General features: G+C 43.7%; 1 protein-coding gene across 11 annotated transcripts in view; it reads right to left on the bottom strand.

Moving 5' to 3' along the window:
* LOC106608688 (neurexin-2) overlaps positions 1 to 14040 on the bottom strand; it is a 1074993-nt gene that overhangs the window by 149831 nt on the left and 911122 nt on the right. For all 11 annotated transcript variants that reach the window (XM_045721575.2, XM_045721576.2, XM_045721574.2 and 8 more), the window contains one exon: positions 7133 to 7314. In XM_045721575.2, the coding sequence (XP_045577531.1) occupies positions 7133 to 7314 (182 nt within the window). The remainder of the gene's footprint in view (positions 1 to 7132; positions 7315 to 14040) is intronic.

Raw genomic sequence — 14040 nt, 5'->3', positions numbered from 1 at the left:
AGGGAAGGAGATCCTGTATATATATATATATATATATATATATATATATATATATATATATATATATATATCAGTGGAGGCTGCTGAGGGGAGGACGGCTCGAAGCAAATGGAATGGAATCAACCAAATGTGTTTGGAGTATTTGATACCATTCCACCTATTTTGCTCCAGCCATTACCACGAGGCCGGTGCCACCAACCTCCTGTGATATATATAGAGATATATATACACATACAGTTATGTTGTGACAAGGTAGGGGTGGTATACCAAGTCTATATTATGGTTAGAACAGGTCAAATAAGCAAAGAGAACCGACAGTCCATCATTACTTTAAGACATGAAGGTCAGTCAATCAAGTGCAATCGCAAAAACCGTTAGGCGCTATGATGAAATTGGCTTTCATGAGGAACGCCACAGGAAAGGAAGACCCAGAGCTCATTAGAGTTACCAGCCTCAGAAATTGCAGCCCAAATAAATGCTTCACAGAGTTCAAGTAACAGACACATCTCAACATCAACTGTTTAGAGGAGACTGTGTGAATCAGGCCTTCATGGTCGAATTGCTGCAAAGAAACCACTACTAAAGGACACCAATAATAAGAAGAGACTTGCTTGTGCCAAGAAACACGCGTAATGGACATTAGACCGGTGGAAATCTGTCCTTTTGTCTGATGAGTCCAAATTTTAGATTTTTGGTTCCAACCGTCGGGTCTTTGTGAGATGCAGAGTAGGTGAACGGATGATCTCTGCATGTGTAGCTCCCACCATAAAGAATGGAGGAGGAGGTGTGATGGTGTGGGGGTGCTTTTCTGGTGACACTGTCAGTGATTTATTTAGAATTCCACAATCACCCAACCTCAACCCAATTGAGATGGTTTGGGATCAGTTGGACCACAAAGTGAAGGAAAATCAGCTCAGTACTCTGCATATGTGGGAACTCCTTCAAGACTGTTAGAAAAGCATTCCAGGTGAAGTTGGTTGAGAGAATGCCAAGAGTGTGCAAAGCTGTCATCAAGGCAAAGGATGGCAACTTTGAAAAATCTCAAATATATTCTACAATGTAGTAAATAGTAAAAATAAAAACTTAAATGAGTAGGTGTGTCTAAACTTTTGACTGGTACTGTTTATATTATTGTATTATTTTATTTTTATATTAATAGACATATTTCTCTCCTAGTCATGGAGAAACAATCAGTCACCTACTAGTGTGTTACAATGTAATTACATGGGTAAATCCATTGCGCTGGAATAAGGCCTGTGTAATGTAAAGTGAAAAGTGTCCCCACAGAACTTTCTGTATCTCTTTGAGCTCCTAGATGTAAGAGAGCTTTAGTGATATGGCAATCGATATCCACAATCAAAATTGATTACCCCACAGACTATACCCACATCAGATTTACTAGACACACGTCATACTGAATTTACACTTGGCCATGAGACCCTTATAAAGCATCATGATATACGAAGGTACAGCCCCCAGTCCTGGTCCTACAGTAACTTGCCTCTGTCCTCTACCATGGAGCTGATAGTAATTAAAGAAGCACTGTTGCACAGGGGGGAGAGGGGACTCTTTTAGGTGAAAGACTCGGGAGGAGCGCGGAGCAAATCAAAAGTCATTCCAGTGGGAGAGGTGCAGAAAAAGAGCTGGGAGAGAGGCTGATGGCCTGAAGTGATGGGGGGAGGATCGGGAGGACAACAGAGAATAAGGACAACAGAGAGCGAGGCAAGAGAGAGAGAGAGAGAGAGAGAGAGAGAGAGAGAGAGAGAGAGAGAGAGAGAGAAAATCAACAATGAGTGAGAATGAAGGAGTAAGAAGTGGGGAGAGGGTGGACTCCGTACAATAAAATAAAGCAGGGAGCTTCTCAGACGTCCAGACAGTCAGCATGGTCAACCCAAGGTCAACCCAGCGCTCATCAGCCCTATAACGAAACCTACAGACCTAAATGGTACCCCATTCTCTATGTAGTGCACTACTTTTGACCAGGGCCCGTAGGGAATAGGCTGCCATTCCGGACTCACCACTCTGATATACCCACTGTGATTGTACAAAGTCGATGGGATGTGATGGAAGCCCCTGATGATATAGTGTGATATAGAAGGCTAGGTGATATTGTGTGATATAGGAGGATAGGTCATATAGAAGAATCGGTCATATATACAACTAGGTGATATAGAAAGCTATGTGATATAGAAGGCTAGGTGATATAGAAGGCTAAGTGATATAGAAGAATAGGTGATATAGAAGGCTAGGTGGTATAGAAGGCTAGGTGATATAGAAGGCTAGGTGATATAGAAGGCTAGGTGGTATAGAAGGCTAGGTGATATAGAAAGATAGGTAATATAGAAGGCTAGGTGATATAGCAGGCTAGGTGATATAGACGGCTAGGTGATATAGAAGGCTAGGTGATATAGAAGGCTAGGTGATATAGAAGGCTAGGTGATATAGAAGGCTAGGTGATATAGCAGGCTAGGTGATATAGACGGCTAGGTGATATAGAAGGTCAGGTGATATAGAAGGCTAGCTGATATCGTGTGATATAGAAGGCTAGGTGATATTGAAGGCTAGGTGATATAGAAGGTCAGGTGATATAGTTTGATATAGAGGGCTAGGCAATATAGAAAGCTTGGTGATATAGAATGCTAGGTGATATAGAAGGCTAGGTGATGTAGAAGGCTAGGTGATATAGAAGGCTAGGCGATATAGAAGGATGGGTGATATAGAAAGATAGGTAATATAGAAGGCTAGGTGATATAGAAGGATGGGCGATATAGAAGGCTAGGTGATATAGAAGGCTAGGTGATATAGAAGGATGGTTGATATAGAAAGATAGGTAATATAGAAAGGCTAGGTGATATAGAAGGATGGGCGATATAGAAGGCTAGGTGATATAGAAGGCTAGGTGACATAGAACGCTAGGGGATATAGAAGGCTAGGTGATATAGAACGCTAGGGGATATAGAAGGCTAGGTGATATAGAAGGCTAGGTGATATAGACGGCTAGGTGATATAGAAGGCTAGGTGATATAGAAGGCTAGGTGATATAGAAGACTAGGTGATATAGAAGGCTAGGTGATATAGAAGGCTAGGCGATATAGAAGGATGGGTGATATAGAAGGCTAGGTGATATAGAAGGCTAGGTGATATAGAAGGCTAGGTGATATAGAAGGCTAGGTGATATAGAAGGCTAGGGGATATAGAAGGCTAGGTGATATAGAAGGCTAGGTGATATAGAAGGATGGGTGATATAGAAGGCTAGGTGATATAGAAGGCTAGGTGATATAGAAGGCTAGGTGATATAGAAGGCTAGGCGATATAGAAGGATGGGTGATATAGAAGGCTAGGTGATATAGAAGGCTTGGTGATATAGAAGGCTAGGTGATATAGAAGGCTAGGTGATATAGAAGGCTAGGTGATATAGAAGGCTTGGTGATATAGAAGGCTAGGTGATATAGAAGGCTAGGTGGTATAGAAGGCTAGGTGATATAGAAGGCTAGGTGATATAGAAGGCTAGGTGATATAGAAGGCTAGGTGATATAGAAGGCTAGGTGATATAGAAGGCTAGGGGATATAGAAGGCTAGGTGATATAGAAGGCTAGGTGATATAGAAGGATGGGTGATATAGAAGGCTAGGTGATATAGAAGGCTAGGTGATATAGAAGGCTAGGTGATATAGAGTGACGTAGAAGGCCAGGTTATGTAAACTGCATTCGGAATGTATTCAGACCCCTTAACTTTTTGCACATTAATGGACCAAATAGAAGTGACAATTCAGGTGGGAAATTCCTGAGTCGTGTGGTGGATACCATACACATTGCGATTGACTGCGTGATGATTGAGGTGATTTACAGTTGCAATACTATAAATATGATTTCTTTCAATACCCTCTGAGCATGATTATTAATGACATACCAGTGAGAACTTTGTTTCTGGCCTTGACCTGTGGTATGAAACCCCAACACTGAGCAAGATTTTTTCAAATCAAATCAAATGAATGCTTCATAAACAATAGCTGTAGACTTACAGTGAGAGAAATAAAGTAGAGAAATAATAATAAAGTAAAACACGTAATAATAAAAGTAATAATTAATACACAATAACTTATCTACACAGGGTACCAGTACCAGTACCAGTCGGTGTGCAGGGGTACGAGGTAATTGATTGTGTGTGTGTGTGTGTGTGTGTGTATGTGTGTTTCTCTGTCTGTCCCTCCCAGCCATAGTCCCAAACACAGTGCTGAATGAGGCTTGACCCCGGGTCAAATGTGTCCCTGTGCCTCCTAGGCAGCAGCAGACCAAACGCATTGGGGTCAGCGTAAAGAAAAGGGAGAAGTGTTAAACACACACACACACACGCACACACACGTACACGCACGCACACGCACACTCAGTCCCCACATCCACCTAAGGGTAGATAGACTGATGGGTGGATGAGGGAGGAGAGGAAAAGAGGAGCAGAAAGTAGGGGATAGCAGCACTATTTTCACTTTGCCTTGAAGGCTGTAGTTAGTCAGTGTGAGCCCAGAGACAGAGAGAGAGGAATCATGGAGACAGTGACAGCACAGTCTAGAATAGCACCTGGCACCAGCCTCTCTTCATACCTGCAGGGAAGGGTGTGTGTGTATGCGTGTGTATGCGTGTGTATGCGTGTGCGTGTGTGTGTGTGTGTGTGTGTGTGCGCGTGTCTGCATCTGTGTGTGTGTGCTTGCATGTGTGTGTGTTTGTGTATGCGTGTGTGCGCGTGCGTGTTTGACACCAGCAACACAGTGAGAAGAACAAAGCCACTGGGTTCAGCAGCCAGCTGATAATGAACAGAACGTCATCCATTAAAATAATATGGGTTTTGAATCTCGTCGGCAGCCAGAGAGCAGTGAGCACACAGGTCAATGAGACATTTAAAGGCAGCATTAATGCCTTTTTAAAAGGGCCGGATGTCCTTTAATTGCCTTATAAAGTTATCTTTCGGGTTCTCTTTACATAGACCGCTGAAACTCAACTCTAGACCTCGAAGCAAGTTCCACTGCGTTTTTTTCATTGGTCCCCTCTAATCTGTGACTGATTTAGACCTGGGACACCAGGTGGGGGAAATGAATTATCAGGTAGAACAGAAAACCAGCAGGCTCCGGACCTCGTAGGGTAAGCGTTGAATACCCCTGACCTAGACCATATGAGAGTCAAAATAAGAGGGATGGAGAAATGATTTGTTTGGTAAGAGGGTATAACAGGTAAAGAGCTGCCCAATGATCACTGAGTAGTCACTTCACTTCCTGTCCCTCTCCTGTTCATCCAATCTACTGTCAGTCCCTCTCCTGTCCCTCTCCTTTCCATCCAATCTATTGTCCCTCTATTGTCCTTCTCCTGTCTATCCAATCTAATGTCCCTCTCCTGTTCCTCCAATCTACTGTCCCTCTCCTGTCTATCCAATCTACTGTCCCTCTCATGTTCCTCCAATCTACTGTCTCTCTCCTGTCTATCCAATCTACTGTCCCTCTCATGTTCCTCCAATCTACTGTCCCTCTCCTGTTCCTCCAATCTAATGTCCCTCTCCTGTTCCTCCAATCTACTGTCCCTCTACTGTCCCTCTCCTGTCTATCCAATCTACTGTCCCTCTCCTGTCTATCCAATCTAATGTCCCTCTCATGTTCCTCCAATCTACGGTCCCTCTCCTGTCTATCCAATCTACTGTCCCTCTCATGTTCCTCCAATCTAATGTCCCTCTCCTGTCTATCCAATCTACTGTCCCTCTCATGTTCCTCCAATCTACTGTCCCTCTCCTGTTCCTCCAATCTACTGTCCCTCTCCTGTTCCTCCAATCTACTGTCCCTCTCCTGTCTATCCAATCTACTGTCCCTCTCCTGTTCCTCCAATCTACTGTCCCTCTCCTGTTCTTCCAATCTACTGTCCCTCTCATGTTCCTCCAATCTAATGTCCCTCTCCTGTCTATCCAATCTACTGTCCCTCTCATGTTCCTCCAATCTACTGTCCCTCTCCTGTTCCTCCAATCTACTGTCCCTCTCCTGTTCTTCCAATCTACTGTCCCTCTCATGTTCCTCCAATCTACTGTCCCTTTCCTGTTCCTCCAATCTACTGTCCCTCTCCTGTCTATCCAATCTACTGTCCCTCTCATGTTCCTCCAATCTAATGTCCCTCTCCTGTTCCTCCAATCTACTGTCCCTCTCCTGTCTATCCAATCTACTGTCCCTCTCATGTTCCTCCAATCTAATGTCCCTCTCATGTTCCTCCAATCTTTTGTCCCTCTCCTGTCTATCCAATCTATTGTCCCTCTACTGTCCCTCTCCTGTCTATCCAATCTAATGTCCCTCTCATGTTCCTCCAATCTACTGTCCCTCTCATGTTCCTCCAATCTACTGTCCCTCTCATGTTCCTCCAATCTTTTGTCCCTCTCCTGTCTATCCAATCTATTGTCCCTCTACTGTCCCTCTCCTGTCTATCCAATCTAATGTCCCTCTCATGTTCCTCCAATCTACTGTCCCTCTCATGTTCCTCCAATCTACTGTCCCTCTCCTGTCTATCCAATCTACTGTCCCTCTCATGTTCCTCCAATCTACTGTCCCTCTCCTGTTCCTCCAATCTACTGTCCCTCTCATGTTCCTCCAATCTACTGTCCCTCTCCTGTTCCTCCAATCTACTGTCCCTCTCCTGTCTATCCAATCTACTGTCCCTCTCCTGTTCCTCCAATCTACTGTCCATCTCCTGTCTAGCCAATCTACTGTCCCTCTCCTGTCCAGCCAATCTACTGTACCTCTTCTGTCCCTCCAATCTCCTGTCCCTCTCCTGTCCCTCTCCTGTCCATCCAATCTCTTGTCCCTCTCCTGTCCGTCCAATCTCCTTTCCCTCGAACTTATTATCCCTCCAACCTACTAACATACTGTCCCTCCAATCTTCTGTCCCTCCAAATTATTGTCCCTCCAATCTCCTGTCCCTCCAATATAGGCTACTGCCCCTAAAATACTGTCCCTCCAACTTTGTGTCACTTCAACATACTGTCCCGCCAACCCACTCACCCCACCAATCCACAAACCTCATGTACTGCTCTACCTCCATGATGTCCCACCTCCAACTCCCCACCCATTACCCCATCTATCCCCTCTGCGGTCCCCGTGTTAGTATCTTACTATGTGCAGCTCCAGGTAGTCTCCCAGTCCCTTGGCACTCTCCACCCTGAGCAGCACGGCCTCCTTGAGCTGCGTGCTGAAGCCCACCGCCAGCCGGTCTGCCCGCGTGCTCGGCCGGTCGTTGGGGGGCCAGGTGTACGTGATGAGGGCTCCTCCTCTCCCGAAGATGTAGGTTGTCCCAGCTGTGGAGGGAAGAGGAGGCAAGTGTTATATATGGTGAATACTATTTTATACACCCATATCGTGTGATACATTTGAAGATCAAACCAATAGATGAAAGTATCAAAAAGAAGGCTTTTGGGAAAGCATTCCAGGTGACTACCTCATGAAGCTGGTTGAGAGGATGCCAAGAGTGTGCAAAGCTGTCATCAAGGCAAAGGGAGGCTACTTTGAAGAATCTCAAATATAAAATATGCTTTGATTTGTTTAACACTTTTTTGGTTACTACATGATTCCATATGTGTTATTTCTTAGTTTTGATGTCTTCATTATCATTCTACAATGTAGAAAATAGTAAAATAAAGAAAAACCCTGAAATGAGTAGGTGTGTCCAAACTTTTGACTGGTACTATACACATATATACACTATCTACCAAGAGAGTTTTTTAATCTGTATTATTTGTAGCCGTCTATTTACCACCACAAACCTATGCTGGCACTAAGACCGCACTCAACGAGCTGTATAAGGCCATAAGCAAACAAGAAAATGCTCATCCAGAAGCAGCACTCCTAGTGGCCGGGGACTTTAATGCAGGCAAACTTAAATCCGTTTTACCTCATTTCTACCAGCATGTCTGTCACATGTGCAACCAGAGGAAAAAAAACTCTAGACCACCTTTACTCCACACACAGAGAAGCATACAAAGCTCTCCCTTGCCCTCCATTTGGCAAATCTAACCATAAATCATAATTCTTACAAGAAAAAACTAAAGCAGGAAGTACCAGTGACTCGCTCAATACGGACGTGGTCAGATGACTTGGATGCTACGCTACAGGACTGTTTTGCTAGAATAGACTGGAATATGTTCCGGGATTCATCCAATGGCATTGAGGAGTATACCACCACCTTCATCGATAAGTGCATCGACGACGTGGTCCCCACAGTGACCGTGCGTACATACCCCAACCAGAAGCCATGGATTACAGGCAATATCCGCACCGAGCTAAAGGCTAGAGCTGCCGCTTTCAAGGAACGGGACCAAACACATCAAGACAGTTGTGAAGAGGGCACGACAACACCTTTTCCCCCTCTGGAGACTAAAAAGATTTGGCATTGGTCCCTAGATCCTCAAAAAGTTGCAAAGCTGCACCACCGAGAGCATCCTGACCGGTTGTATCACCGCCTTGTATGGCAACTGCTCGGCATCCAATTGTAAGGCGCTACAGAGGGTAGTGAGTACGGCTCAGTACATCACTGGGTCCAAGCTTCCTGCCATCCAGGACCTATATACTAGGCAGTGTCAGAGAAAGGCCCACATTTTCAAAGACTCCAGTCACCCAAGTCATAGAATGTTCTCTCTGCTACCGTACGGCAAGCGGTACCAGAGCTCCAAGTCTAGGTCCAAAAGGCTCCTTAACAGCCTCTTCCCCCAAGACTGCTGAACAATTAATCAAATGGACTATTCACCTGGACTATTCACATTGACACCCCCACCCTGTGTTTCTACACTGCTGCTACTCGCTGTTTATTGTCTACACTTAGTCACTTTACCCCTACCTTCATGTACAAATTACCTTGACTAAGCTGTACCCCCGCACAGTGACTTGGTACCGGTACCCCTGTATATAGCCTCGTTATTGTTATTTTATTGTGTTGCTGTCACGTCCTGACAAGTTAAGGGGTTATTTGTCATTGTAGTTTGGTCAGGGCGTGGCAGGGGTGTGTTTGTTTTGTGTTGTCGGGGTTTTGGGGTTTTGTTCTATGTTTTGTATTTCTATGGTTTTTCTATGTTGTATATTTCTTTGTGTTGGCCTGGTATGGCTCTCAATCAGGAACAACTGTACATTGTTGTTGCTGATTGGGAGTCATACTTAGGTAGCCCTTTTTCACCTGTCGTTTGTGGGAAGTTTTTTTTTTTTTTTTGCATAGCTGTGTGTAGCCTGCAATACTGTGCGTTCGTACGTTTTCTTGTTTTGTTTTGTTACATGTCTCAATAAAAGTAAAAAAACTCCGTACGACAATCGTTAGAGTTGCTTTTTGTTTTATTTTTTACTTTAGTTTATTTAGTAAATATTTTCTGAACTCTATTTCTTGAACTGCATTGTTGGTTAAGGGCTTGTAAGTAAGCATTTCACAGTAAGGTCTACACCTGTTGTATTCAGCATTTCACAGTAAGGTCTACACCTATTGTATTCAGCATTTTACAGTAAGGTCTTCACCTGTTGTATTCAGCATTTCGCAGTGAGGTCTACACCTGTTATATTTGGCACATGTGACAAATAAGATTTGATCTCGGTCATTTTGCACTTTGCACATTTTCGGGCATCATATCCTAATAAATTATACATACTTTTGCATTTATATTTTCCATAAACCTCTCTCGTGTCCATGGGATCTCTGAGGCTGCCCTCAATACCGCATCAAAACCCATTCTGCACACACTGATGCCTGCCAAATGACCTAAAACGACATTGAAATGAGACACCAACTCTCCAGCCACAGACCTCGTCTCATATTAACAATGCTGTGTTGGCACAGCAGAGACATAGCAGGACAAGTCAGTTTGATGCTTAGTGGGTAAACGGATGATGAAAGCACTGTCAAAGACCGGGGGGACCATCACTGAGTCACACGCACACACTGCCAGAGACCGTGAACCATCACACTTTATTTTAGTTTCTCTAGCTTTGACAATTACGACTACCTGTGACCCGTACCATCTACAGATCAGCTGGTATCGCTATTTTGAACAGGCTCATGCAATGAAACCAGCGCCAACCCCCTTCTGTTCGAGTCGGGGCCCCCTCCCTTCCTCCCTCCCACCGGAGACTAGCCGTGTTGTTTCCTACCGGCTGTATTCTTTTAGCACTGAATAATTATCGCAGCATGGTAGGGGAGCAGGCTGAAAGAAGAGTAGGCGGAAAGTGGGAGGGAGGGATGGAAAGAAATTAGAGGGGGTGACAATGAGGTGTGAGATGCGATGGTTGGATGTGTTGAAGCCAGTGAGAACAGTTTGAGGTAGAGTGTTCATCTGTTCCACAGCTACACCACTCTGTTGTCTTCCGGCTAAAAGGCATCAGGGCTGTTCAAGATGAGAAGAGACACATGGAGCAGGTTGGTGCTTTTCATTATGAATGTTGTTCTGGAGGCTGTTCTGCAGAGTGGTCACTAGCTGGCACAGCCAGTCATAAAATCAGATTTTAAACCTAACCCCAACCATAACCTTATCCTTAACCACATTGCTAACCCTGACCCTAACCTTAAATTAATACCAAAAAGTGAATGTTAGTTTTCATGAATTTGTACAATATAGCACATTTTTACTTTGCGGCAGGCCTATCTAAGAGGAAAACGCTCAGCCTCCAGGGCAAGCAGTGCTGTAAAGTACTTAAGTAAAAATACTTAAGTACTACTTAAATGTTTTTTTGGGTATCTGCACTTACTTTACTATTTATATTTTTGACAACTTTTACTTTTGTACTTTACTTTTACTTTTGTACTTTACATTTTCCCTGACACCCAAAAGTACTTCTTACATTTTGAATGCTTAGCAGAACAGAATTTTTTTACAATTAAAGCACTTATCAAGAGAACATGCCTGGTCATCCCTACTGCCTCTGATCTGGTGGACTCACTAAACACAAATGTCTAGTTTGTAAAGGATGTGTCAGTGTTGGAGTGTCCCCCTGGCTATTATAAATAAAAAATTAAAAAATAAAATTGTGCCGTCTGGTTTGTTTAATATAAGGAATTTGAAATGATTTATACTTTTACTTTTGATACTTAAGTACATTTTAGCAATTACATTTACTTTTGATACTTAAGTAGATTTAAAACCAAATACTTTTAGACTTTTAGTCAAGTAGTATTTTACTGGGTGACTTTCACTTTTACTTGAGACATTTTTTTATAAAGGTATCTTTACTTTTACTCAAGTATGACAATTGGGTACTTTTTCCACCACTGAGTGCAAGACTCATGACAATAAATGTCAACCTGCGCACATGGAGGGAAACTGCTCTAAGATGGCCTCCGGTAGAATGGCAGCCATGTTGCAGAGAGATTGAGGCAGCAAACACTAGCAGCAGCACACACACTCAGGTGTGAGTCTCTCTCTTTTCGCTTTTCGCCTCAGTGTGTGAAGCGCGTGATGCCTCCGCTCACCGGGTCCCAGCCTTCCAATCTAATTTTCTTTTCTAAATAAACAAGATGCGTGACTGAAATACTATAACTAGCCCACCGCATGAAAGACCATCTTAGAGAAAGAAGATACACAACTGAAGGTTTCACTTTCTCCTCTTCCATCAGTCATGTAGAATGCAGGGAATTGGCATAAATGCAGAAGGTGATAGTGATGATGAGGATGATTACTGAAGACAGAAAATCACCACCGCATATCTATTTACAATATCTACACCAACAACTACTCAATAATCAACACTACCATACATATTCTATTGACAATATAATCCAGATGCCATGCCCAGGGAAATGTTTACAATCAACACCGCTTACAACTGACTGTAAAGCCACAAAGTCAAAAACTGCAAAGTACCTGTCATCGAGCATTAACCTAGCTAACTTTATTTCCTTTAAGACAGTGCTGTATAATTATCTCTCCTTCTTTTATTCAGTCCTTGTCCTGTGTGGTGGCAGGCACGTTGTCTGCGGTGACGGTGGCCACCTGCTGTTATGGCAAACCTGCAGCAGCCCACTAAGCGATGAGACGAAGAGGTGATGAGGCTTCTAATGAGTTGGTCTGACAGGTCTTCCCTGACTGAGACCATGTCTTAGTGTGTCAGAGACACCCAACACCTGCTCCTCTCCGCTAGCTAACTGACTGGTGCAAAGGCAATGCATGTAGACCCAAGCCACCCACCAACCACATCTCCCTTTCTGCACACCAAGGGATTGAGTGAGAGAGAGATGTAGAGAGAGATGTGAGGGAGACGTAGAGGGAGACGTAGAGGGAGAGGTAGAGGGAGACGTAGAGAGAGAAGAAGTCGTCAGAGAGAGTGAGTGAGAGAGATAAACAGACCAAGAGAAAGAGTGAGCTATCAGCATAACTCTCAAAGTCTCCACACTGTCCATTTTATACTTAAGACTGAAGTTAGAACTAAATGAGTAAGGCCTTGGGAGTCCTCCTCGGCAAACAAAACTCGGGGCAGAATATGGATTTTCCACTGACCTTGACTAGTCTACCTCTAATCAAGCTATCTGCTCTCTCTGTTTTGTTGGATTAATAATAATGATGGAAATGCTCCGTAGCATTCATGTTTATTTTGCAGGCTGAATAAGAGCTAAATATTTATTACTTGGCCAATTAGCTCAGGCTGGAATCGATGTTGACCAATCAATCCTCTCTACCTGCAACAGAGAAGCGGCAGGCTATATAAAACATTGTAGGACGCCACGTTGATTATTATTTTCATTTCTGGGGCCGGTAACATTTTATTTTCAGTTGAGGCCGGTGGAAAAATAATCATAAAGCTCCCTGAATCAAAAGTAATAAAAAAAAAAGATTGATTTTAAATTGTTCCAATGCAGGGCAGGTGGAGTGTGTGTGTGTTGTGTGAATGGTGGGGTTTGTCATATTGGACACTCATGGTGAATAGCCATTGATTTGGGCCAAAGCAAGGCCTTCTAGGACACTTGTTGTTCTCCACAACAGCTCTAAAATAAATAGGTCATCATAGACAGACGGCTAGAATGATATGCGACCAGATGTCTCTCATCCCGACGGACCAACGTCTACTGTACTCAGCCCACAGATATATGACTCGGGTGGCCTATGTAATAAGCCTTCATAACTTCTAGTGTTCTATTAAATTGTGTGATTCAGGCTTTCTTATGATTCACGGTGACGAAGGACAAGTTGATCCAGCACTGGAACCACTACAACAATACTGTGTGTATCTTTAGACATGTAAACTAGGCAGTGCCTCTTCAGACTCTGTCCTTAAACCCTCTCTGTTATAACTTCTGTTCATACATCAACCAAGTGGGTTGTTGGTGTAATTAGTCCATGTGACTAGACTGCTATATTGATTCCCTTTGAGAGAGCAGACAGAAACTTTTTAACAGTTTGGTTCTAAAGAGAAGTTTCACAGTGAAGTGACTTGGTAGACTGGACGTTGCAGATAGGACATGTTGTCAACTAGAACTCTGATGATCTCAAGACGAACAGATACAACACGCACGTGCGCAGGCGCACACACACACACACACACACACACACACACACACACACACACACACACACACACACACACACACACACACACACACACACACACACACACACACACACACACACACACATATATTCACATGCATGCACACACACTTGTGGTAGTTTCACAATCTACAGGGTTGATTGCGTCAGATAGACATTTCCCTGTAGGTCCATATAAACCATGTATCTGATGCGGGTTGGAGATTGGCTCATATCATCTAGCGTTAACATAGTCTGAAGAAGCCTGGCTTTTCTGTCCTGAGTGGCGCAGCGGTCTAAGGCACTGCATTGCAGTGCCAGAGGCGTCACTACAGACCTGGGTTCGATCCAGGGCTGTATCACATCCGGCTGTGATCAGGAGTCCAATTGGGCCCAATTGGCCCAGCGTTGTCCGGGTTAAGGGAGGGTTTGGCCGGGGTAGGCCGTCATTGTAAATAATCATTTGTTCTTAACTGACTTGCCTAGTTAAATGAAGGTCAAATGAAAAATATGAATAAAAATAGTCTGATGGGG

This window comes from Salmo salar, chromosome 07 (assembly GCF_965601325.2).
Source record: "Salmo salar chromosome 07, fSalSal1, whole genome shotgun sequence".
Classification (NCBI taxonomy): Eukaryota; Metazoa; Chordata; class Actinopteri; order Salmoniformes; family Salmonidae; genus Salmo; species Salmo salar.
The sequence above is the reverse complement of the archived record's forward strand: the minus strand, read 5'-3'. Positions and strand labels throughout refer to the sequence as shown.